Source organism: Lepus europaeus, chromosome 8 (assembly GCF_033115175.1).
Source record: "Lepus europaeus isolate LE1 chromosome 8, mLepTim1.pri, whole genome shotgun sequence".
Taxonomy (NCBI): Eukaryota; Metazoa; Chordata; class Mammalia; order Lagomorpha; family Leporidae; genus Lepus; species Lepus europaeus.
Genome location: NC_084834.1, coordinates 8,960,971 through 8,988,722, shown reverse-complemented (window position 1 = coordinate 8,988,722; position 27,752 = coordinate 8,960,971). Strand labels below are relative to the sequence as shown.

Sequence of the window (27,752 nt, the reverse complement as noted above, 5' to 3'; positions counted from 1 at the left end):
CAAGTTTAAGCCTTTGCTATTGCTTTGTTGTTGTTCCTCTGAGAAATGCCAATATCTGCACTTTATGATCCACTCAGATATGAAATAAAAAGTAAAAAAACAATTGCACATCTATTAAACACGCTTAGTCAACTACTAGAAAGAAGAAATTATATTCTGGAATGTCAGGGATATTTTGTGAAAAATGTTTCTAAAATCAAGACAGACATATGGAAACCATCGTAACCTTTCCAGACACTGAAAACTTCTACTTATTCTCCAAGTTCGATATAAATTGACGGACTTAGGAGCTGGCTTTGTGGTATAGCGGGTAAAGCTTCCTGTGACGCTAGCATCCCACATGAGTGCCGGTTCGTGTCCCAGCTGCTCCACTTCCAATCCAGCTCCCTGCTGAAGGCCTGGAAAAGCAGCAGAGGACTACGGCCCGAGTGTTTGGGCCTCTGCCACTTATTCAGGTGGGAGACCCAGATGAAGCTCCTGGCTACTGGGTTTGGCCTGGCCTGCTGTGGCCATCTGGGGAAGTAAACCGGCAGATGGAAGATTCTCTGTTTCTCTCTGTGTAACTCTGACTTTCAAATAAACACATTATTTTTTAAATGACAGATATTTTATTTTCATGTTTTAAAAAGTGACTGCTTTTTCATCCCAGCCTGGGGAGTACTGAGGTGGTGGAGAGCCTTGTTTTGTGTGTCTGCGTCCCACGAGGAAGGCAGCAGAGGCCAAGACAACAGCAGAATCCACAAGGGTGGTCCCCGGCCAAGCCCAGCTTGGAAAACAATCAAGGAGGAAGTGGAACAAAATAGGAAAGGAGATTTTGTGAAAAATGGCCATATGTATCTGAAAAATCACAGAAAAGTGCTATTGCTTCATTTTACTGGAAGATTTTAGAGAAATGTCTCTTGCATTTAAAAATAAAAGTTAGGGGCCAGAGCTGTGGCAAAGTGGGAAAAGCCACAGTCTGTGATACCAGTATCCCATATGGGTGCCAGTTTGATTCCTGGCTGTTCCACTTCTGATCCAGCTTCCTGCTAATGTGCCTGGGAAAGCAGTGGAAGATGGCTCAAGTGCTTGTGTCCCTGCATCCAATGGGAGACCTGGAAGAAGCTCCTGGATCCTGGCTTCAGACTAACCCAACTCTGGCCAATGTGGCCATTTAGGAAGTGAACCAGTGGATGGAAGAACTCTCTCTCTCTCTCTCTAACTCTTCCTTTCAAATAAATAATAAAAATAACTCTTTAAAAAAAACAAAAATTATGTTTAAGGATGACTTAAAAGGTTGCAGGAAAGTTTTTCCTGGTGTGCATTTTTCTGTCTTAGTGCACACACGCATCCTACATACCCCTCCTCAAGCTGATACTCTGTATGAATGTGCTCACCACAAATGTGCTCACCATAAAAACAAGCAAGCAAACAAAGAACATGTTTTCCACAGGATAGATTTTTAAGGATGAACATTAGAACATTAAATGCACAAGAGGTGTGGTTTTCAGATGCCTGGAGAGAGATTCCAAAGCAGAAAGGAGCAGGTGGATGACGGTAATTCCTTGCTTATGACTATTTCAGATTCCTACAACTCAAACTATGGTCAGCACATCCTTTAATAGGTCACTTTAAAACCTGACTTTTAGACAGACTCAACACACTTTCAGCTAACATCCCTAGCTATTTCCAATGTCTGATAAACAGAAAACCAAGTCAATAGTACTTCTTTATATCAGTTTTTTCAAAGTGCTTTATAGGGGCCAGCAATGTGGTGCAACAGGCTAAGCCAGTTCCAGTCCCAGCTGTTCTACTTCTGCTCCAGCTCCTTGCTAATTGGTTTAGATTTAAAAAAATTTTCTCTCTAAGAAGCTTGATAACATATTACTTGATTTCTCAATGTCACTGACAAACAGCACCGGGCTTTATACTAGAGAGGAGTCCAGCACACAGCACCATGTTCTAAAAGCCATTTTCCTTCCCTCGTCCATATCCTCTTCCCATCCTCCGAGAGAAGACATGGAAGTTTTTTAAACCGAAAAATTGGTTTCTTTCAATTAATTTAGTTAAGCCTGGAAAAACACCATTTGTTAACTGGTTAAAATAAATTTGGACTTAAAATTTGGACCAAGGTTCAGAGTAAAATAGGGCTCCAATCAAAAAATTCATGGCCCCAAAACTTAGTATGAAGTGTGAAAACGTAGCCATAAAAATCTAGTAAGCAATATTCCTTATCACCTCATTAAGAGTTAATAGTGTGAGGTTCTTATGAATAAAATTAAAATTCTATATGGAAATACAAATTCACTTAAGCAAATTAAAATGAACACTTCAGGGTCCATCAAAAATAGTCTCACATATTCTAGAAGGTTGTAAATGATGACATGCTTTGTACATGTACAAAAAGTTGATCATATAGTATAGGACTTGGCTATCTTTTGGTTAAATCTGAAGAAATAAAGTGAAAACCAAAATAAGACTGGGTAAGCTGTCTACACGTAGGAATTCCTTCTACTATTCTGAGATTCCCACAATCTTCTTTTTTCTGTAAGTCACTAATACTTTAGTCTAGCTAAGGAGAAACCAGATCAATAATTGATGAGATGCTGTAGAACAAATGAGTTTGACAAAGAGAATCTTTGAGGGGAAATAAATAGCAGGCAATAGATAAGAGTATTTCAGCATTTATGGTGACTAGAATATACAGGATAAACTAAATCTACTCAGTGGGTAGGGTTGTGGCTCAGCAGGCTAAGCCTCCATTTGTGATGCAGGCAGTCCTTACTAGAGTGCTGGTTTGAGTCCCAACTCCTCCTCTTCTGATTCAACTTCCTGCTCATGTGCCTGAGGTACAGCAGATGATGGACCAAATACTTGGGTTCTTGCCACCCACATGGGAGACCCAGATGGAGTTCTTGGCTCCAGATTTTAATCTGACCCAGCCCTGTCTGTTTGTGGCCATTTGGGAAGTGAACCAGCAAATGCAAGATTCTCTCTCTCTCTCTTTCTCTCTCTCTCTCTCTCTCCTCTCCCCTCTCTCCTCCTACTCTCTGCCACTATGCCTTTCAATTAAATATTTTAAAACAATAACAACAACAAAATAAATCTACATAGAAAATTCCAAGAGAGCTGAATAAGCAAGAACAGAACTTTGTACACAATGAAAAAGTTAAGTGCATAGTGTCAAACATTTTTGATGATAGTAAATTAGCAAGAGTTGGGAAATCATGACCGAATTCAAGCTGTCAGTAACTTTTTGTACCACTTCAGTTACCATTTTTTTTTTTTTTCTGTGACAGGCTGAGTTAGACAGAGAGAGAGAGAGACAGAGAGAAAGGTCTTCCTTTTTGCCGTTGGTTCACCCTCCAATGGCCGCTGCGGCCGGCGCATCTCGCTGATCCGAAGTCAGGAGCCAGGTGCTTCTCCTGGTCTCCCATGTGTGTGCAGGGCCCAAGGACTTGGGCCATCCTCTACTGCCTTCCCAGGCCACAGCAGAGAGCTGGACTGGAAGAGGAGCAACTGGGACAGAATCCGGTGTCCCGACCGGGACTAGAACCCAGGGTGCCAGCGCCGCAGGTGGAGGGTTAGCCTAGTGAGCCGCGGCGCCGGCCTACCATTTATGTTTTTACCTTCGACTTCCTCATTTCCAAAATAACAGGGCTGGATTAGTAAACATCCAAGGACCATTCTGTCTAGGAGAAAGTGACTGGGTTTGCTCTTGTAGGTGTATGAATGGATGTGAACTGAACGGGGCAATGAAATTAGCCCAGTGATCTATAAATCTGAACATAAAATGTGCTTACAACTTATATTAGGAACTACTCCGTCTTTATTACTCCAAATAATTTCAGTTTTGTGGTTTTTTTTTTTCCTAATACAAAGTTTTGCTTTAGGAAAATATACCATAGACATTAGCTTGGGAGCTCATCAGGATCAAGTCCCAAGCCTTGACAATATCTTAGAAACTTTTTTTCAAATTAATTAGTCACCCAGATTTTCATCTCTCCACCTGCAGCACAAAGATAATAACTATCTCATGGAGTTTTTTTTCGGAGAATTCAACGGATATAAAGTTATGTAAACATCACAAGGCTACTTAAAAAGGTGGAAAATGAATTAAAAGTTTAGTACAAAAAATGACATTTATGTACAGTTTTTCATATATGTATTTTCATATATAATATGTATTTTCTGTGACGTTCTGGAGCCCTCCACTCCATATGTGCATGTGTGCACCTGCTTGCGTGTGTGTGAGTGTGTGTGTGTATGTGTGTAGGTGCGTTCTACACCTTTGGATACTCAGACATGACTCCTACTATAATGGAATCTGCAAATGGAATACTAATCATAACACAAACACTAGAAATAGGGTGTGTGGGTAGATATTATGGAAATGAGGACGTCACGGAGTTTTGCAGCGCTAAGAAATCACTTATTATCTAAGGTATTCTTTTACAGATGAAGAAGCTGAGATCCAATGGAATTATCTTTCCAAAGTTCCCTGCTGGATAAAGGCACACTTGGACCAAGAGTTCAGAGGTACCAACGCCCAGAGACATAATATGACCTCAATCTTCCACTTACAAGATAGAGACACGGGAGAAGTTAGTTTCTATGAAATTAAAAAGAAAAGTTTATAGCTAGCTCATTTTAAACAACTGTATCGCCAGCTATTTCAAGAATTTTACAGCATATTTTCACATTGCATTCTTGGAACCTGTGGTAACCAGGATATCAAAGGGAAAAAATGCCACGGACTCTGAGATATTTAAAACAATGGTGAAGCAATAGGAGTCCAATTTTACACCGTTTCGATATGTCACCACTCATCGGGAACATATGCATAATGAGTAAATGACAAATGTAGGGCCAACCTTTCATTAAGACGAAATTTCTATGGTGCAGGAAAGATTTTCTCAACCCATAAATCTTGTATTACTTACGAGAAAGAACTGCCTGTGTTACTGATAGAGCAGTCGTGACTAATGTAAGTCATGTCAATATTTTGCCAATTAACAGCCTCTTCCTCACAGACTGCAATATAATCCTAATACTCATAATAATATACCTAAAGAATTCCATAAAGGGAAAGTTAAAACCCTGTTTTCTAAAATAAAGTGAAACAAAAAGAAAAGGAAAACAGGTGGCAGTAACTCATGACAGAAATTACTTCATTAACAATTTTATGGTTGAATTTGTATGTTGTCATACTGTTTCCACCTCCTCTCCCAGAAGTGCAGCCTTCATGCATCAACATTGCCACTAGGTGGCAATATAAGCTCAGTGATGGCAGACAGCTACAATTCACTTAAAAAAATGAATGAAAAGACATTCCTTAGACACTTTATGAAACATATAACTGGCCCAAATTGTAAACAATCTTATTTTATATTTATGCATAACATTTTCAATTTTTTCTAAATTAATCTATTTTTCTTAAAAATTCCCTAAGTAGCTGAAATCTCTGAGTCAAACTAGAGATTAGGATTAGGACAAAGCTTGGGTTGTGAACCAAAAAAAGAAAGGAAGAATAACACAGCCCTGTCAGGATTGAGGGTCTGTGAGACACAGTGACAAACCCCAAACCAATTTCCAGAAATACGTGCACACAGAAACTAGCCAACCAGGTAGGTTATTAAGTAAAATACACTTTAAAAATACCACATATAAATCAAACTGCTGAAGCTAATACGAAACACATTATACATCTAGAGATAGTTCTACTTGGCCACGCTACACTAACCACCACCAGACTAAAACTATGGGGTTTCCCCTAAATGTTTATCAACTGCAAAGATATTTAGGTAGGAAGCTATGTGGTTTGTCACAGTGCTCTAGCGAAATCTCATCTTCTACACGTGGTGGTTCATTGACAATCCTGCTACTGAGCTAAATACACACGTTCACCAGAAGAGAAACCTGAATCTTAGTCGAGAGGAGAAGCGAGAGCCCAATTTGCTGACCTGTCGAATGTGTGGCTTGAAAGCCTTTTCTTTGAACAGATGCGTCAGAAACAAACCTAACAAACATTTTATTTCCGGTAGCCACAAGGGGATCTGGTATCTTGTTGCCACACAGTCGTCCAAGAATTGGCGATTTTTCTGTTTCTCCATCGAATACTTCCAAGTGATCATAAGCACATTCTTGATGCTGTTCAATCTCAAATTCACTAAAAGCCTATTTAAAAAAAAAAAAAAGAGGCATTTTAAAAACCGCAACTCACTCAAAAGGCGTTCTTGTATATAAAGCAAAAAATACATGCTAATAAGATAGAATGATTTAATCCACATAGCACAGTTTTGAGAGGGGTGTAGGAATCAATGGAATGTTTAATCTCTGGGGAAAATGTAACCAGGAAGACAATGTAACTGTTTCAGGTGGGATTCTACTATTTGGCCATTGATACTAATTCTATGATTGCAATTACTCTAATTTAATTTAAACATTATACTAAAAGTGGTATTTTCAATTGAATCCAACTGATTCATCAGCAAATTTCACAGAATCATTTTTAAAGATTGATTTATCCTGGTTTTGATGATCAGAAATGACTGGCCATCATCTTCTGAGTTCTTAAACCCAGAAGAAAACCCAAAAAAGTAATAATTGTACTTATACAAAATTTAAATGCAATAAATCTTTATATAATACTTAAGACTAAAAGGAATTTTCATTATATATTTCTTTAATTCACTCTTGCAAAGCCTATTATTAGAAAATACTAACATGACTTTGAGGTGGAATATTTTTAATTTAACTTTCAAACACACAGAACACTTATTTTCCTACTTGACATCTTGGAAAGTTTGGTAGGCTTCGCTATTAGTTGTGTCATTGAAGAAATCATTGCAAGTTTCCTGTGTACTCATTTCTGTGTGTGTGTCTTGGCAGATGTAAAATAAAAATCATGAAACGTGTAACATATTAAAGGTCACAAAGGACACTTTAACTGAAATGGACTGCAATTGCCAAACTGTTACTAATTCCAGGAATTACAGGATACTTGGCATTGCCCGTTAAGGCTCTTTCCTTTCCCCAGGAAACCATCACACACTGAAGAAGTAAACCATCCCTCCTCCTTGCATTTATAGAGCAAAGCTAAACACTTAGAAAGTAAACGTGAAGACACATAAACGTGCTTCAAACTTCATTAAATTTGCTTCAACCCCTGCAGCATAACACATTTGCTTACAAACGTTTGGCATATATGATTTTTGATGTAATTTTGTAAAGTTACTGCAATTTAATTGAAGATATGCACAAAGCACAGCTAAGAATGGTTTTCTCCCAATTATCTTTTCCATACCACACCACGTCACCTCCTATCATTTATTTTGGAGGAGTAGCGAGGAAATGAAAGAAGCAATGTATATAAAGTAGGGAGTAAGAGAAGGAAATGAAGTTGTTGGGAAGAGAGTCTCTCTTGCCTCACCGCAATGCACCCTACTTAAAAACTATAAATGAAAATGGTGTCGACAGCATTAGAACATTATTTGCCATAATCATCATGGGTACTTTGAAAAGCTCATTTTCTGCAACCAAAGACAATGAGCGGTGCAAAAAAGCTTGACAACCAGGTGATTGGCCTCATAGTTAAGACACCTGTGTGTCCCATATGTCCAACACGGAAATATCTGGATTCAATACCAAGTTTTGCCTCCTGATTCCAGCTTCTTGCAAATGTGCAGCCTGGGAGGCAGAAGCGATGACTCAAGTAGTTGGGTTCCTGCCACCCACAGAGGAAACCTGGACTAAGTTACTGGCTTCAGCTTCAGCCCAGCCCAGCGGCAGCCACCACAGGCAATTCTGGAGTGACACAGCAGATGGGAGCTTGCCCCTCCCAGCATACCCAACCTCTGCCTCCCTCTCCCTCTCCCTCTCAAGTTGAAAGAATGCAAGAATGAAACAGCTTGGACATCACAAATAGAATCTCACTGCAAACAAAAATCCAGTGACGGGAAATCCAGTGACGAACGCTGCGTTAGCTGAGTATGTCTTGAAGGTTAGGACTTGCTGGTCTCTGCAACCCAACGGCAGGGCAGAGTAGGGCAGACTCAGCACAGGAAACGTGGAGGATCCCAACAGCTCTCTGGATAAACCTATTGATTCCTTTATCTAACCACCTGTCTCACCTTCATGGCCGACTTCATACAGAGGCCAAACAAAACTGGTTATTCTGCCCCTGCTAAGGTGTTGCTCAGCCAGCACCTGCTAACACTGTGCACATATGTCCGTCCTCATTATCAGTTTGTCACTGACCAAAACCTACACTAGGCATTAAGAGCTCTTTATGAAATATGAAAGCATACTTATGAATCAGAAAAATGGTGTTTTTTCTCCAAAGTAAATAAAAACAGGAAAACAATAATATCTGAAAATCATTGCACGCCAACGAACTCTCTCTTCTTACTGGGGTTCACAGTCATTGACCTATAAATATGAACATCAAAGAAACCCACTGTGCAGAAGAGAACCCCGAAGGAAAAAAGGGGGGTACAGGCATTCAACAGGATATGCTTCAGGCAGTTGCTAAAGTGGAGTGACAATTTACAGTCCACACATTCTTAGGTCCATTCCGAATTGAGTGAATGAGATAACCAAGTGACTGCCTAGTGAACTGCAGGATGTCTGAAGTAATCATTACATCTGTTTAGCACAACAGGGCAGCGCCACGAGAAGTGGCATTGAGCTGGGGGGCTGGGGCCATGCTGACACCTGCTCTGGAGCCAGCTATCTCCAGTATTTTTTTGGTTACATTACTAACAGGATCAGACTGAGACAAGGGTCAAATTGGTCAAAGGATTCACAGCTGACATATCTTCAAGATTTGCAAACAATGCTTGTGCATTAAGGTATCCATGAATGTTCCTCGTGGAATAGGCTTGTGAGGTCACCTGCAGACATGGGCTGGTGCCTTTCCAGAAACCAGCCTGACCTAACGGCCTCACCATGGGCATCCAAAGGCATGACTCCTTCCCATGCTGAACTCTCCCCAGGCTGGCCCTGAGAGCACAGAGATACCCACCAAGAAAGAACTCCATATATACTCCCTTCACATCAGTAAACAATGTTCCTATGCCACGGAAAGCGATCAGAGAAGACCATGGGTAACTGAAATAACAAAATATTGTTTTAGAATTTACAGTGATAAAGTGTGATATATGATTTATTATGTTATTCCATGACACAAGCCAAGTCATGACCCTCTGCATCTCAGGGGTTTAGAATGTGAAAATAGCCAACCATCAGGAACCAAGGCCACAGGAATGTTCCCAGAAGACACTTAGAGTCCCCAGAAGTCCTTTGAACTCACGGTGGGGACAGGGCAGCTGGCAAAGCTGATATTATAGAGGTGGCTTCCACTAAACACTACATTATTTTTTGGAACTTAAGTATTTATTGTTATTATCTCTCTATCATTTATCTATCTATCTATCTATCTATCTACTTATCTAAAAGGCAGAGGGAGAGAGAGAGAGAGAATCTTTCATTTGTCTGTCCACTTCTCAAATGGGCTGGAACCACTGGGCCTGGGCCAGGTTGAAGTCACAAGCTTTGAACTCCATCCAGGTCTCCCACATGGATGGCAATGACCCAATCAATTACCATTAGCTGGATGGGAAGTGGAGCACTCGAGACTTGAACCAGTGCTCATGTGGGGTGTTAAGAGTCACAGGCAACAGTTCAACCTGCTGTACAACTTTGGTCCCTGATGTATTTTCCTTAAGTATTTCAGATAAACTTTGTAACCATCTCAGTATTTTTAGGGTTATTAATCTAGGTTCTATGAAGGCCAAAAAAAGAGTACATGCCATGTGCTGTAGTCAGAAATCCTAATGTATTTCCCATAAGCAAACTAAGAGATTGGGACTCCAGTTCAAAAGAAATAAAATTGAACTGTAATTACAGACTGGAAATAATAACTGGATATTTCCAGAACACCCAAGCGAGCCTAATCTACCTGGCTGGCCCCTGGCCAGGCTTCCATATGCTGACCTTCGTGGAAGCATTTGTAGAGGTTCTCTTATTGAAAATACAGGCTTTGGCTAGAAGATGAATCCCTGCAGAGCAGCTACACGTATTCACAAAGAACAGGCTAATAAAACGATTGCACTTAACATGGAAATAAACTTTAGCTGGGGTGAATACATGAACCAAGAGAAGTCAAGAGCCTGATTCTATCTGAGCAGCTACAAGATAAACTTTACAGCGTATAGGCCTGGCTATATTTCACCTTTTCCTGTTTGCAGTAAGCACTGTCATTTGGTTCCCCACAAGATACTGGAAGGATTAGAGGCCTCGGGGTGAAAAATGGCAGAGTGGGATACAAATTCATCTTCTGATTAAAAAAAAAAAAAGCATTTTGTTGTCCATGAGCCCCGTGTGCGGTCAAATATAGTTTTTACGGATACTTGGTAGAGAACGACAACAGTTGCAGATACTTTTCTAAATATCCTATATAGAAGCCTGTAAATTGAAACTATGTAACTTAGCAAAACCTAGAGATGTGATAAATCAAATACAAATGACATAAGCACATTAGTCTATTGAGTATGTTCCTATGTCAAAAACTTTGGTTTGTTTTTTAATAAAGATTTATTCATTCATTTGAAAGGCAGAGTGTCAGAAACAGAGGAGAGACGAGACAGAGAGAGGGGGACAGAGAGAGAGGGAGAGAGAGAGAGAGAGATCTTCCATCTGTCTTTATTTATTTATTTTTTTTGATAGGCAGAGTGGATACTGAGAGAGAGAGACAGAAAGGTCTTCCTTTTTGCCGTTGGTTCACCCTCCAATGGCTGCTATGGCCAGCGCATCTCGCTGATCCGAAGCCAGGAGCCAGGTGCTTCTCCTGGTCTCCCACGCGGGTGCAGGGCCCAAGCACTTGGGCTATCCTCCACTGCCTTCCCAGGCCATAGCAGAGAGCTGGCCTGGAAGAGGGGCAACCGGGACAGAATCCGGCGCCCTGACCGGGACTGGAACCAGGTGTGCCGGCACCGCAAGGCAGAGGATTAGCCTGTTAAGCCAGGGCGCCGGCCCCATCTGTCTTTATTCCTATAGAACCTCATACCTTCTCTGGCAAAGACATTTTTTCTAATCATCTTTGGATTGAGTGTTCTGTACTATCATCACGCAGTCTGTATCTCTGCTTTAAATACACACACACACACACACACTAGCAAGGTAAATGTACTCGTTTTCACTGCTGTAGCACATGATCACAACAAAACAACACAAGTGTAGTCTCTCGTTTGTGAAAGCCAGTCATCCAGAACCGGTGGGCAGGGCTGGGTCCCTGCAGGGCCCAGAGCTGCCTGCATTCCTGCCCTCATTCCCTTTCCTCCCGCGTCACAGGCCACAGTGCGTGCAGTCTCTCTCCTCGCTGACCTTCTGCCTCCCCGCCTTCCTGTCACAGCAGGCACATCCAGATAATACGGGATAATCTCGTGTTGTGATCCTTAACTTCATCCATCTGCAACGTGCCTTTGGCTGTGCAAGTGGCATCATCACAGGCTCTGGGGACCAGGTCAAGGGCATCCTTAGCAGCTGCTACTCTTCCTATGCAGAGAGCAAGGGTCCAATATTTCCACTCTCAGAACAGCTGATTTGTAAGGAAAATGAGCACAAACACCTAGGAATCCATGATCAGTCTTTACAGTAAAGTACTACGACATGAACTTTGTGTGCGAGTTCATTTGCTGTATACCAAAATCCATGAGTAAGCATTGCCTCTGATTTTCACATGAAAACAACCAAAGCTTTAAAAGGTTCACCGTCTTTCTGAAGTTAACATGATTAGTAGGTAGAACCGTTAGAGCTGAGGCTCGTCTCTCTGAGTTCAAAATTCATGTTACTAATCCCCCCATGTTTCTCTGTTGTATGTCAGGTTTTTTTTTTTTTCTTAATCATTACAACTTTCTCTTAAGAATAGGATGATTTTCCATAAATTATTATATCTGCAAGTACACACCACATTACAGATCTCTACTGAATGCAAGAATCCTCAATGAAAAGTAAGGTAAAATGTACATGCAGATTGCCTGGGTTTGAGGGTCACACCTCTAAAGCTTTACAAACTCACCAGGTCACCTCAAGCGCCTGCAGGAACACACCCATCTCTGACACTTGCCTGAGAACATGTTCATGTGTCACTTTGAAACCACTGGAGGCTACGCACGTGTTGGTTCTCAGTGTCGCTCAGCCCAAGCACAGTTTTGTGCAGCATACCAACTGACTACTGGAGTCACAGTTTTTTTTTAATTTGGGGAGCACTTTCAAGAACTGGAAAATAGAAAACCTTCATATTTTAATTTGTAGAGTTACATATGAGAGGGTACTTATTTAAAAAATACAAAAATGTACGGGACACTCCCAATCTCTGATTCCCAGCTTTCTGGCTTACTATACTCATATAAAGAGAGTATCTCAGAGTGTTATAAAAATTGGGGCAAACAAAGATACTTTTAAAGTTCATAGGGGGCCTGTGCTGTGGCATGGCGGGTAAAGCTGCCGCCTGCAGTGCTGGCATCCCATATAGGCATAGGTTCAAGTCCCAGCTGCTCCACTTCTGATCCAGCTCTCTGCTATGGCCTGAGAAAGCCGTAGAAGGTAGTCCAAGTGCTTTGGCCACTGCACGCGCATGGAAGACCTGGAGAAGGCTCCTGGCTCCTGGCTTCGGATCAGCACAGCTTTGGCCCCTGCAGCTATCTGGGGAGTGACCCAGTGGATGGAACAGACCTCTCTCTCTCTCTCTCTCTCTCTCTCTCTCTCTCTGCTCTCTGTATCTCCGCCATTCAAATAAATCAATAAATCTTTAATAAAAATGATCATGGAAGGGGCAGGCATTGTGGCGAAGCCACCTGCGCCACCATTCGCAACACCAGCATTCCACAGGAGCACCAGTTTGAGTCCCACCTGCTCCATTTCCAGTCCAGCTCCTTGCTAATGTGCCCGGGAAAGCAGCACAAGATGGCCCAAGCACTTGCGCCCCTGCCACCCATGTGGGAGACACAGATGGAGCTCCAGGCTTCTGGCTTCAGCCTGGCCCAGCCTCAAACCACTGGGACTATTTGAAGAGTGAACCAGCTGATGGAAGATGGATCTCTGTCTTTCTCTTACCCTCAGCTCCATCCTGCCCTCCCTTCTGTAACTCTACCTTTCAAATAAATAAGTAAATATTTTTTTAGAAAAGTTCATGAACAATGGACTTAAAAGATCAGGTTATTTTCGTTGAAAAAACTTTAAATACACACATATCAGGGATTCATGGAGGCAGTGGAGATTTGTCACAGCAGTTAAGATATCACTTGGAATAGTCACATCATAAACATATAATGACAAAAATTCAGTCCACTTTCAACCATCTAAGTAATATTGTAATATTCTATCACCAAAAACATTTAACACTACAATATTTGGCAATTATGTTGAAAAATCTATACATTTAATATAAACATTGTTTGGTATCATAAAATGTGTTCGAATGAACTTGTTAAATGTCTTTAGACACTTATTTTTTCCTAGCTTGATTTTCTCAGCTTTATAAATAAAATGAGGGGTAAGAATTTGGCACCTTGCTTAAGCCACATCTTGGGAAGTTGGTATCCCATACTGGAGCTCCCGGGTTTAAGTCCTGGCTCCGCTCTTGATTCTAGCTTCCTGCTAATGCAGATCACAGCTCATGTGGCTGGGCCCCTGCCTCCCCTGTGGTGAACGTGAATTAAGTTTTGGACTCCTGGCTTTGCTTCAGCCCTTTCCCAGCTGGTTGGAGACATGTGGAGAAGAAGCCAGTGGGTGGAGGATCTCCATCTAAATGCCGTCTGCTTGTCTCTCTGCCTTTCAAATTAAATTAATTATTAGCATGTAGAAAGTTCATGGAAAGTATCATAAAATTTAAAAAAAACCATTATTTTCAAAAAAATTTTGCCAACCAAGAAGGTGGGCATTTGGTACAACTGTTTAGATGCCACTTAGGATGCATGCATCACTGGCAGCCCCAAGGTTAAAGTAAGGTCCTACTTCCAACCCAGCTCATGGCTGATGCACACACTGGGAGGCACTGATGCTGGCCCAAGTACCTGAGTCCCTGCTACCCACGTGACAGACGTGGACTGAGTTCTGGGCTCTTGGCTTTTGCCTGTCTCAGCCCTGGATGTCGTGACCATTGAGAGAATGAAATAGCAAGATTCTCTCTCTCTCTCTCTCTCCCTTTCAATTAAATGGATAGACTTAAAAGACTTAAAAAAGCCCCTCCAATGTATCTTTTAATTTTATTTATACATGATCTTTTGAGTATGATGTATGCCAGAAAAGGCATGTGAAAGAATATTTTAAAAAAAACTGAAATGCTCACCTCTAAATACAACTTTACACCTAACTATCATACTTAGCTTGATAATTTAAAATTTATTTATTTAGGTACAACATTTAATGGACATATGTATCATGTAGTATATAGTATATACATAATCTAAGTCAGATTATTTTCAAATTGTTTTTATATTAATGGACATTGACTTTAAAAATTAAGATAATCCCTTCCATGATTTCCTGTGTATATAATAGGTGGTATACTTCAAGAAAACAGTATTATTTTTTAAATATTTACTTTATTTATTTGAAAGGCAGAGTTACAAAGTTAGTGCTGGCTCATTCCCCAAATGGCCATAACCATTGGCGATAGGCCAGCCAAAAACCAGGAGCCTGGAACTCCACCCTGGTCTCTCAACTGGGGATCTTCTGTACTGGCCATCTTCTGCTGTCTTCCCAGATACATTAGCAGGGAGCTATATTGGAAGTGCAGCAGCTGGAACTTGAACCAGCACTCATAACCAGCAGGTTAACTGGCTGTGGTGTAACAGGAATGGTCACATAATAGCTCTGACCATCCCAGTTAAGTCAGCTGTTCAGTCTCTCCTTCAAAGTGACAGAAAGACACCTGAAGCCACCTTGACATGCCACACCAGATTGTAACCCAATGCACATCACTGCCCAATTAATAAATTCTATGTGCAATAGAAGAATTGTCATCAAAGCACCACTCAAATTCTAACTCTACCCTGAACCACGTGACATAATAATGCTTGTTTTTGCTGACCGTCTTTAAGCTAGTTTACAATGCAGTAATAAATGAGTAGAGTAAAGCACACAAGAAAATAATTGTGCAGTAATGTCAAAAATCTTAAACCTATGTAAATTTGTAATACACTGACCTAGGATAGTTCAGTCTTCATATTATTGTACAGTAATATACACTAGATATGAATAATCATCCTGTGAATTGAATACATGTATGGTACGGGAACACAATGTACAGGAACATGTCTATCTCACCAAAGACATTGAACTTTATTGTAATTCCTGGCATTCATAACTGCTACATTTCCTAAATAGCCTTGATATTATAGTCTTAAAAATAAATAAAATTAAGTATAATTACTGTTATCTCAGAGACAGTGGATGGTTTGCTTTTCCAAGTCACTTCCTGTATTTCACTCCACACAATCCTAAAGGAACATTCGATTAAGAAGAATAGGAAGGCTCTCAAAATTCAAAAACTTAGCCTCATAAGAGTTGATTTTACTGACATTTTCTCCTTCACTTGAAGATGGATAAGATGAAATATTCAGAAATATTTGCTTACCCAGATACCAAAGCCAGACAAGGGCAACACACACACACACACACACACAGAAAGAGAGAGAGAGAACTACAAGTCAGTATCATTGGTGAACATACAGGCAAAAACCCTTTACAAAATACTGGCAAACTGAATTCAATGGCACACTAAAAACTGTTCACCATGATCAAGTGAGATTTGCTCCAGTGATACATTGGTTCAATATTTGCAAATCAATATACATGTTAACTAAATTAAGAGAATGAAGAACAAAACCATATGATCATCTCAATACATGCATAAAAAGCATTTGTCTAAAGTCACAGCTTTCATGATAAAAATTTAAAAAAAAAAAACTCTCCAAAAATAGATTTAGAAGAAATTTAGCACATAAATCAATGGGACAGATCCGAGAGCCCAGAAATAAACCCATGTATTTATAGTTAATGGCTTTTCAATGAAGACACCAGGAACATACAATTGAGGAGAGGACAGCCTTCAATAAATGATGTTGGTAAACTAGATAGCCAAAGACTGCAATAGGGCTCTTATCTTATTCCTTAAACAAAAAGAAGCTAACAATGGATTGATGACTGCATATAAGAGTTGAAACTGTGACACTACTAGAAGAAAACCTCAGGGGGTTTGGGCAATGACTTATTTGCTAAAACTCCAAATGCAGAGGCAAAAAAATCAAGTAGGGACAAACAGGATCATATCAAATAAAGTTCCAACACAGGGAAAGAGTAACAACCTACAGAAGAGGGATGACATTTATAAAGCATATATCTGATGAGGAGCTAATATTCAAAACACAGAACTAACTCAAATAGCTCAACATCAAGAAACCAAATAACTCAACTAAGAAATGGCCAAAGAAGGTGGCCATTTGTCTTAACAGTTAAGACACTAGTTAGGATGCTCCTGCCCCACATCAGAGTGCCTGGGTTCAACTCCTGGCCCCAGATCCTGGTCCCAGCTTCCTGCTAATGTAGACACTGAGAGGCAGCCATGATGGTACAAGAGGGTGGATTCCTCATACCAGCATGGGAAATGTAGATTGAGTTCCTGTCTCACAGCTTTGGCCCTTCATCATTTGGGAGAGGAGCAGCAATTGGGAGCTCACTCTCTCTCTGCCTCTCAAATAAGTAAATGAATTTTGAAAAATAGACAAAGACCTAAAAATGCATTTCTCAAAGGAAGACATGCAAGTGGCAAAAAGTATATGAAAAAATGTTCAACATTATAGTAATCAGGAAATGCAATTTAAAACCACAAGATGTCACCTTATATCTGTTAGAGAAAAGAAAGCAGATGTTGGCTATTGGCAAGAATGCACAGAAAATCAAACCCTTACAAACTATTGGTGGAAATCAAATTAGTATAGCCATTATGGAAAACAGTATGAAGGCCCCTCAAAATATGAAAAGTAAAACTCCCAGATGATCCAACAGTTGCACTACTGGTATTTATTCAAAGGAAATGAAATCAGTGTGTGGAAGAGACATCTGCACATCCATGTTTATTGCAGCACTGTTCACAGCAGCCAAGATATGGAACCCACCTAACTCCATCCGTGGATAAATGGGTAATGAAAATGTGGCAAACATCCTTGAGGAAATATAACTGAGTCCTCAAAAAGGCAGAAGTGTTGTCATTTGCAGGACATGAATTAAGCTCGAGAACATCATGCTAAGTGAAATAGACCAAGCACAGAAAGACAAACACCACACTCTCACTAATACGTGAAATCTACAAAACCAAGTCTCACAGAGACAGAGCCGATGCTGGCTACCAGGAGCTGGGATGGTCGGGGGAGAAGGCTGGGCAGATTCTGGACAATTATTTGAAAGGCAGAAAGACAGAGTCAGACAGACAAAGACTTCCCATTGGGCTCACTCCCCAAGTGCTCATGACCCACAGCATTATGCCAGGCCAAAGCCAGGAGCCCAGAACCCAGCAAGTGTCTCCCACGTGGTTGGCAAGGACCAAACTACTTCCCATGAAGCAGGAAGCCGGAATTGGAACTAGAGTTGGGACTTTAACCAAGGCACTCTGATATGAGATGCGAATGCCCCAAGTAGTGTTTTAATTGCTAACCAAATACCCACCCTATGTTTCAAAGCAGATAACATCAGACAACAGTTCTATTACCAGCAGGTAGGTAAACTCTGTAAGCAGGAGCAACAACACTCTCAAAATGGGGCCGGCACTGTGGTGCAGCAGGTTAAAGCCCTGGCTGGCAGTGCCAGCATCCAATCTGGGCACCGGTTTGAGTCCCAGCTGCTCCACTTCTGATCAAGCTCCCTGCTAATGTGTCTGGGACAGCACCTGAGGATGGCCCAAGTCCTTTGACCTCTGTACCCACGTGGGAGACCCAGAAGAAGCTCCTGGCTCCTGATTTCAGATCAGCTCAGCTCCAGTCTTTGCGGCCTTTGCTGGGAGTAAACCAGCAGAAGGAAGACCTTTCTTTCTCTGTCTCTACCTCTCTCTAACTCTGTCAAATAAATAAAATAAATCTTAAAACAAAATCTCAAAATGGCAAGACTTGAAAAAAATAAAGAGCTACCATATCACTTGAGAGTCAGTAGCAAATCTGCTGTAACACGTTTTCCATAGTCCCTGAATGTGAGGGTGACACGGGGAGTCTGGTGTTACACGCATGTGATTAGTGAGATAGGAGAGTGGGAATCACAAACTCTAGGGTGAATGGTAATAACCAGCCTTCTAGGCAATTCTGATGGAGCTATGTTTGAGAAAACCTGGCCTTACACGGCTACTTCTTCTGACCACAAATTCAAATACCTAACACAAACATCAATACTTGCATGCAACCTCGCATTTGGCTTCTGAATATGACTCTCTCAGTTACCAGCAAAGTCATGCTTTGTGTCTTGATCCTCAAACAGAATATTGGCAAACAAACAAACAAACAAACAAAAAACCTTGTAATTCCTGAAGGAACAAACGGGTCCAGAGTTAGATGGGCCATTTCGTAAGTTGAAAGATATTTGGAAATGAATTAACTATCATTATTTTTAAAACATCAATTCACAAAATTACTTGGGTTCGTCACTGTGGCATTAACAGTTAAAGCCGCCTCCTGCAGTGCCGCCTCCTATATGGGCACCATTTCGAGTCCCAGCTGCTCCACTTCCAATCTAGTTTTCTACTGTGGCCTGGGAAAGCAGTGGAAGATGGCCCAGGACCTTGGGCCTCTGCACTCGCATGGGAGACCCGAAAGAAGCTCCTGGTTCCTGACTTCAGATTGGATTAACTTCTGCCATTGTAGCATTTTGGGGACTGGATTAGCTTCTGCCATTGTAGCATTTTGGGGAGTGAACTAGTGGATGGAAGACCCCTCTCTCTCTCTCTCTCTGCCTCTTTGTAACTCTGCCTTTCAAATAAATAAGTACATCTTTTTACAAAATTAATATACTGAAATTCTAACCTCCAATGGGAATATATTTAGAGATAAGGTCTTTAAGGGAGGCAATTAAGGATGAATGAGGGTGTGGTTCAAATCCTGTAGGACTGGCATCTTTATATGAAGATTAAGAGGTTCTGGAGCTCTGTGTCTGTGTGCACTCAAGGGGAGAACCAATGAGGACACAGTGAGAAAGGGGTTTCCCAGAAGCCAGCGAGGACCCTCCCTACCCAACCTGGTAGGCACCGTGATCTTGGGCATCCAGCTTCCAGAACTATAAGAAAATCAATCTCTGTTGCTTAAGCCACCAGGCTGGTATTTTGTAATGGAAGCCTGAGCAGACTAACACAGACAGAAACTTCAAGAATGAGTCAAATATAAATACAACCAAGGGAGGGGAAAAAAAAGCCTGCTCAGAGAAATGAAGTGTTTAACAGATTAAAGACAGCCAATGAAATAGCCACTCTCTGAAGACAGCTTGGTTCAATTTACTCATACTTAAATTGAAACAGAGTAGCAAAAAATGGAATAACCAAAAGATAAAATCCAAAAATCCAGTACACGTGTAATTCCATCCCAGAAGAGATACAATCAGAAGAACTGTGTGAAGAAATAATGATTGGGAACTAGAGGGAGCGGGAGTTGGGAGGGTAGCGGGTGGGAGGGAAAAGCCATTGTAATCCATAAGCTGTACTTTGGAAATTTATATTCACTAAATAAAAGTTAAAAAAAACTATATGTTCATTAAGTAAACTGAAAATAGATCTTTGTAAAAAGTAAGAGTGGGAATGTGAGAGGCAGGAGAATTGGAGCATGGGCAGGAGGGAGAATCGGGGGGGGGTAGGGGGAAGTGGCACTACATTCCTAAATCTGTAAATAGCAAATACATGGAACTTGCATAACTTAAAGTTAAAAAAATTTTAAAAAATAAAAGAGAATCTTAATGACAGATACCACAATACAGAGGCAAGACGAAAATCAGAGATTCAGAGAAGGGTAAATGCTATGAGTTTTGTACACACACACAGAGAGACACACACACACACGCACAACACATACCCCTAGACACAATATATTCCAATTGGGGACAAAATAATAATTTGAAGACAGTCATGGAAAAAAGATCATTTCTTATACTGGAATACATATAAAATTTACAACAGAATCATAAGAATCTATGAAACCTAGAAAAATATGGAATCAGGTGTTAAAGTGAAGACAGCTAAATTAACTTCTCATCCTAGAATTCTACACCTAATGAAACTATCTTTCAAATGTGATTCTGTACATACTCTATAAAATATATAAGGAAGTTCTTCAGAGAGAAGCAATATGATACCAAAGTCTACAGAAAGAAATGTCTTTAAGAAAATCTGTTTTTCTAACTTCCTTACCAAACTGTATTGGAGAAAAGAACGGAGTCTCTGTATTTCAGCCCAAAAGGTTCAGAGACTTGCTCTCTCAGTCAGGACCTTGGACAGGACTGGAAGGCAGCTTGGAGCTCCTACCAGGTTTTCCTCCCAGCGTCCAATGTGCCTGAAATGAATTCTAGAATGTCATTGACAGAGATGGCAACCAGAAGGAATTCCATAGTAGGAAGGCAAATATCTGTTTTTTATTATAGTGCCTGCCAGACTCTATTCTGATTCTTGTTAGTTGACACTCTTCCTGCTTCTAAAAAGAGCCATTTGAAAAATTATTGAAATTTCTATATTCTTATGATTTTATTTCTTTACATTAAACTCTTCAAGTGTGGTGTAGCCTATAATGATTTACCTTTTTTTATCAGTTTAGTATATATTAAGTAAAGATTTCAACAGTTTGCCCCCACATAGCAACACAAAGTGAAAAATACTCTTGGAGTACTAGTTATAGCATTAAATCACAATGTACAGCACATTAAGGACAGAGATCCTACATGATATTTTTTAAAAAATAAATTAATTTTCTATGCAATTTCCAGTTTAAAACCAAGTTTTTTTTCATTTTCAATTATCTTTATATACAGAAGATCGATTCAGTATATACTAAGAAAGGATTTCATCAGTTTGTACCCACACAGAAACACAAAGTGTAAAAATAGTGTTTCAGTACTAGTTACAGCATTACTTCACATTGGACAACATATTAAGGACAGATCACACATGAGACAAAAGTACACAGTGACTCCTGTTGTTGATTTAACAATTTGACACTCTTGTTTATGGCGTCAGTAATCTCCCTAGGCTCTAGTCATGAGTTGCCAAGGCTATGGAAGCCTTTAGGGTTTGCCAATTTTGATCTTATTCCGACAGGGTCATAGTCAAAGTGGAAGTTCTCTCATCCCTTCAGAGAAAGGTACTTCCTTCTTTGATGGCCCCATTCTTTCCACTGGGATCTCACTCGCAGAGATCTTTCATTTAGGTGTTTTTTTTTTTTTTTTTTTTTTTTTTTTTTTTTTTTTTTTTTTTGCCAGAGTGTCTTGGCTTTCCATGCCTAAAATACTCTCATGGGCTCTTGAGCCAGATCCGAATGCCTTCAGGGCTGATTCTGAGGCCAGAGTGCTATTTAGGACATCTGCTATTCTATGGGTCTGCTGTGTCTCCCGCTTCCCATGTTGGATCGTTCTCTCCCTTTTTGATTCTATCAGTTAGTATTAGTAGACACTAGTCTTGTTTGTGTGATCCCTTTGACTCTTAGACCTATCAGCACAACATACAAAAACCTATGGGATACAGCAAAAGCCGTGTTAAGAGGAAAGTTTATAGCAATAGGTGCCTACATCAAGAAATTGGAAAGGCATCAAATAGATGAGCTTTCAATTCATCTCAAGGATCTACAAAATCGGCAGCAAACCAGACCCAAATCTAGTAGGAGAAGAGAAATAATTAAAATCAGAGAAGAAATCAATAGGATTGAATAAAAAAATTACAAAAAAATCAGCCAAACGAGGAGCTGGTTTTTTGAAAAAATAAACAAAATTGACACCCCATTGGCACAACTAACTAAAAAAAGAAAAGAAAAGACTCAAATCAATAAAATCAGAGATGAAAAAGGAAACGTAACAACAGACACCACAGAAATAAAAAGAACCATCAGAAATTACTACAAGGACTTGTATGCCAGCAAACAGGGAAATCTATCAGAAATGGATAGATTCCTGGACACATACAACCTACCTAAATTCAGCCAGGAAGATATAGAAAACCTAAACAGACCCATAACTGAGAAAGAAATTGAAACAGTAATAAAGGCCCTCCCAACAAAGAAAAGCCCAGGACCAGATGGATTCACTGCTGAATTCTACCAGACATTTAAAGAAGAACTAACTCCAATTCTTCTCAAACTATTCAGAACAATCAAAAAAGAGGGAATCCTCCCAAATTCTTTCTATGAAGCCAGCATCACCTTAATTCCTAAGCCGGAAAAAGATGCAGCATTGAAAGAGAATTACAGACCAATATCCCTGATGAACATAGATGCAAAAATCCTCAATAAAATTCTGGCCAATAGAATGCAACATCACATTAGAAAGATCATCCACCCAGACCAAGTGGGATTTATCCCTGGTATGCAGGGATGGTTCAATGTTCGCAAAACAATCAACGTAATACACTACATTAACAGACTGCAGAAGAAAAACCATATGATTCTCTCAATAGACGCAGAGAAAGAATTTGATAAAATACAACACCCTTTCATGATGAAAACTCTAAGCAAACTGGGTATGGAAGGAACATTCCTCAATACAATCAAAGCAATATATGAAAAACCCACGGCCAACATCCTATTGAATGGGGAAAAGTTGGAAGCATTTCCGCTGAGATCTGGTACCAGACAGGGATGCCCACTCTCACCACTGCTATTTAATATAGTTCTGGAAGTTTTAGCCAGAGCTATTAGGCAAGAAAAAGAAATTAAAGGGATACAAATTGGTAAGGAAGAACTCAAACTATCCCTCTTTGCAGATGATATGATTCTTTATTTAGGGGACCCAAAGAACTCTACTAAGAGACTATTGGAACTCATAGAAGAGTTTGGCAAAGTAGCAGGATATTAAATCAATGCACAAAAATCAACAGTCTTTGTATACACAGGCAATGCCATAGCTGAGGAAGAACTTGTAAGATCAATCCCATTCACAATAGCTACAAAAACAATCAAATACCTTGGAATAAACTTAACCAAGGATGTTAAAGATCTCTACGATGAAAACTACAAAACCTTAAAGAAAGAAATAGAAGAGGATATCAAAAAATGGAAAAATCTTCCATGCTCATGGATTGGAAGAATCAATATCATCAAAATGTTCATTCTCCCAAAAGCAATTTGTACATTCAATGCAATACCAATCAAGATACCAAAAACATTCTTCTCAGATCTGGAAAAAATGATGCTGAAATTCATATGGAGACACAGGAGACCTCGAATAGCTAAAGCAATCTTGTACAACAAAAACAAAGCTGGAGGCATCACAATACCAGATTTCAGGACATACTACAGGGCAGTTGTTATCAAAACAGCATGGTACTGGTACAGAAACAGATGGATAGACCAATGGAACAGAATAGAAACACCAGAAATCAACCCAAACATCTACAGCCAACTTATATTTGATCAAGGATCCAAAACCAATCCCTGGAGTAAGGACAGTCTATTCAATAAATGGTGCTGGGAAAATTGGATTTCCATGTGCAGAAGCATGTAGCCTATAATGATTTACTATCAGAAGAACCAGGCCAGAATGCAATACTCATAGGGTGCAGCAAGGATGACAAACATTATATTCATACTGGAGTTACTCCTGCAGAGCAGTACCGTGGGGGAAATTGAAGGATAGCAGTATCCCTCTATAGAGGAAAATGCATTCTGCATAGCCAACAGTATACGAACCACAATACAAAATTTATTTTATTATAAAAAACACGCAGGGGCTGGCACTGTGGCGTAGTGGGTAAAGCCATCGCCTGCAGTGCCAGCATCCCATATGGGTACCGGTTCGCATCCCGGCTGCTCCACTTCTGATCCAGCTCTCTGCTATGGCCTGGGAAAGCAGTAGAAGACGGTCCAAGTTCTTGGACCCCTGCTCCCACGTGGGAGACCCAGAAGAAGCTCCTGGTTCTTGGCTTCAGATCGGCGCAGCTCTGGCCCTTGCGGCCAATTAGGTAGTGAGCCAGCAGATGGAAGGCCTCTTTCTCCTTCTCTCTCTCTCTCTCTCTCTGTGCCTCTCATTCTCTTCTGCTTAACTCTGATTTTCAAATAAATAAATAAATATTTAAAAAACATGCATGGTTCATAAATGAATCATATAGAGCTGACAGATCTAGTAGGGTTGTTTTGCTTTTACTTGTTAAAGTTTTTATTTGAGCATTAAGCCTTTGACTGTAATGTAAATTAAAAATATTCTATAACAAAAATGAAAGGAAGGAAAAAAGGAAAGAAGGGAGGAGGGAAGCAAAGAAGGTAGAGGAAGGAAGGAGGAAGAGAAGAAGAGAGGTAGGAAGAAGAAGATATATTAGAATTGTATCTATAAACTATATTCAATGTCAAAAACTAAATATAAAAAATTAAAAAAAATACAAAAAGCACAAGGGAACTTCAAAAAGCTCATGAAAAGTAGAATTAAAAGCTAAGCTTATGTGGTATAAACATTTTTAAAATCTATGCGTAGGTCTTTTTTTCATAATACGCATGTTCCATGAACTTTGTGAAACTCTGCCCCTCATATCTGCGTTGTGTTTAAGTGACTGATAATTCTACTGTCTTCTTGCTGAATTTCTGCATTTTTGTCCCTCTGTTAATTTTCCCCATCTGGAAACATCATGACACACTGGGAAGAGGAGCCTACCCCTTTGCAGCAACTTTGGTAATGCTATTTAAAGCACCCAGGATAAGAATCCAAGAGCAGAACCATGTGGCTGCCACCTTGATCTAAGAAATCAAGGATCTGTTTCATGTAAGCAGGAAAGCACGAGAAGGAAAATCTTTTCCACCTGCCAACTAGTCTGGCTGAATTCAGTAAGCACTCACGTTACTCCCAGGTGCTCGTTATGGACAACTCGGGCAGTCAGCTTAACTGACACGATGTGCTCACTTACTAATTTGATGCGGTGACCTGGAGTGGCACTGATTTCCCACGTGCATTCCTTCCTGCTTGGGTACTTGTCTGGCCAGTTGGGACTGGTGATGAGGCCACTTGGACTGTGGATCTTCTGTTCACACTCAGCTGTGCCAACAACAACAACATCAGTCAGTGTGCAGCTCTCACCCCAGACCGGACCAGAAAGCAAGAATCCATTGCACTCCACCCTGTTGAAAGATCTTCTGGAACACTGGTTGGTCATCATTCCAGTCTCTGTTATCACACCCATCTGCTTTGACAAATACCTTGCTGGACACGACCAAGCAGTCTGTGGTCTGACTCAGGAAACTGAGTGTTTTCCCGTGAATCAGACAATTTCTGTGTCTGTAGGCTCAGACATTAATACAGCAGCATCTATTCACAATCAAGAATATCAACACTGGGTAAGGACACAATATTTAATACAACACCACAAATAAAAATCAATGGACTATGCTATTTTCACTTCTTTTTTTTTCTAATGAACAGAAACATCATTTACAGCTAATTAACATCATTAAGGTGCTTTATGAATCATGTATTTACATCTTTCCTCTCCCTTAGTTAATTATATATTTGAATACTCTAAGCCATAATTTTAGCTGTTAAAATAATCTAACTCTAATTTCATGGAAGAAAAATGAAGCACTAATGAGAAAAATAAGTGAACAGCTACTAGTCCTGGAGAAAACTTCTGAACTAACTTTGAAGAACAGCTCATTCAATTAACATGAAGTTTCTTGTAACTTTCATAATTTAAATAACCTTATTCCACATAGTTAATATCAAATTTCCAATTTTTTTTCCACTTGAGAGGTAGATAGACAAGGCAGCAGAGGACTCTCTTCTGCTAGTTCCCTCTCCAAATGGCCACAAGAGTCATGACTGGGCCAGGCTGATGCCAGGAGCTGAGAATTCAATCCAGGTTTCCCACGTAGATGGCAAGAACCCAACTACTTAAGCCATCATTTCTGCCTTTTGGGGGTCTGTTTTTAGAAAGTCAGAATTAGAAGCAAGAGCCAGGACTTGAACCCAGACTCCAAAGTAGTTCACAGTTATCTTAAGGGCTAGCCCAAATGCCTGCCCCAAATTTCAAATGTGTTTTGTATCTCTGGGCCATGTTCATGGCACACAGGTGGTTCTCAATCTATTGATTTAATAGCACACCTTATCCAATTACAAATATCATACAGGAAAAAGAAAAAAAAATCTCTAGATGCATATGATTAAAAAAATCTTTGAAATTTTCTAGGGCTTGGGGACAATATCTGATAGACTTCTGCTGTGCCACTAGTATGCTTTCTTTGGCTAAGACCATGACATGACACTTTAAATGACACAATATCTACCATTTTCAAATGTTTTTCCTTTGGCAGGCATTTGAATTTGATACTCCTGATATTTAAAAGGACATCACTTACACAGCACATACACGAGATATTTTGGGGTGGGATATTACACCAAATGCAAAACATTTAGCACAGTTGAGGTTAAATATGGATAGTGCTGCAAGGCCTTTTCTTCAAAGACTGGGAAATCATGTGATTTTTCTGGCTACCAGATGACCTCAAAGCAAATTCTATGTTTGTTACACAAAATTACTCTAAGGTCACCCATGTGTGAAGTGCAAAATCTTTAGGTAATACAATTATGAGGTTTTCAGTAGTATGCCTTGCATCTTTGAGCACTCCCCGGAATTTTTGTTTGACCTTTTAGTGGTCAACAGTGATGTTACTCACTGATTGGTCAACTCTATGTGAAAGCAGTGCTTTACTAAAACCACATGAAATGTTACATTTCGTCAAGAAAAACAGCGTTGCCACCCATACCTTCCTTGCAGTCATGCTTATTTTCATGCAGCACAAATCCATTACGGCACTGGCACATGTAGCTTCCCATTGTGTTGACGCATTCATGCTGACACCCGCCGTTATCCTTAGAGCATTCGTCTTTGTCTGGCAAACAGATAAACCCTACAGTTTAGCAAGTAGCTTTAGAAACAAAGCATATCAAAAGAGGCATTTAGTCATAATTAATATTAAGCTGGCAAAGGGTAAACTAAGTCACAGCTTTTCCTGTTTCCAACTTAAGACGAATAAAAGAGTATAGTGCCTTAGATTTACTCTTTCCTTTTTAGCTTGGGGCCTTGTATATGTTGAGTTTCCAAGACCATTTGTGCCAGGGAAACAACTTGTGATCCTCCTGTACTTCTGTGATGGAGTAGAAGTGTTGAGTAAGAGAAAGGATATCAACAGATCCTTGTCCAATTAATCTTACACATTTATTGCCAACTTTAAAATTGTGAGTTTAAATAAAGGCAAAAAATGGCATTTAAGTGGAGGAAAACCCTTCAGTGCAGTAACCATGGTGTGCAGACAGAGGCTAAACAAGGTTCCAAGATTTGTGTGTAATCACCTTTTTAAAAAATCACTCAGTAGGATGACTTAGATTTTTTTTTTCATTAACATCAAATTAATGAATCTGGACATTTCATAACATTCCAAGATAGAAAAAAGGCACCATTAGACTATCCTAAAGAAGAAACTCAATTTATGTATTTTAAACAAATCTACTCTGGCAGACCAGTTTATTAACAAGTAATCCCCTAAAAGGGTGGTTTGGTGTGCTAG

The 27,752-nt window shown here is 40.0% G+C and overlaps 1 protein-coding gene across 1 annotated transcript in view; it reads right to left on the bottom strand.

Annotated features, from left to right (window-relative positions):
• The window catches only part of TLL1 (tolloid like 1), a 234,370-nt gene that overhangs the window by 3,985 nt on the left and 202,633 nt on the right, over positions 1-27,752 (bottom strand). Inside the window, exons 17-19 of the mRNA XM_062199000.1 lie at positions 26,952-27,077; positions 25,100-25,227; positions 5,943-6,156 (exon numbers count right to left, since the gene is read on the bottom strand). Of these exons, the coding sequence (XP_062054984.1) occupies positions 5,943-6,156; positions 25,100-25,227; positions 26,952-27,077 (468 nt within the window). The remainder of the gene's footprint in view (positions 1-5,942; positions 6,157-25,099; positions 25,228-26,951; positions 27,078-27,752) is intronic.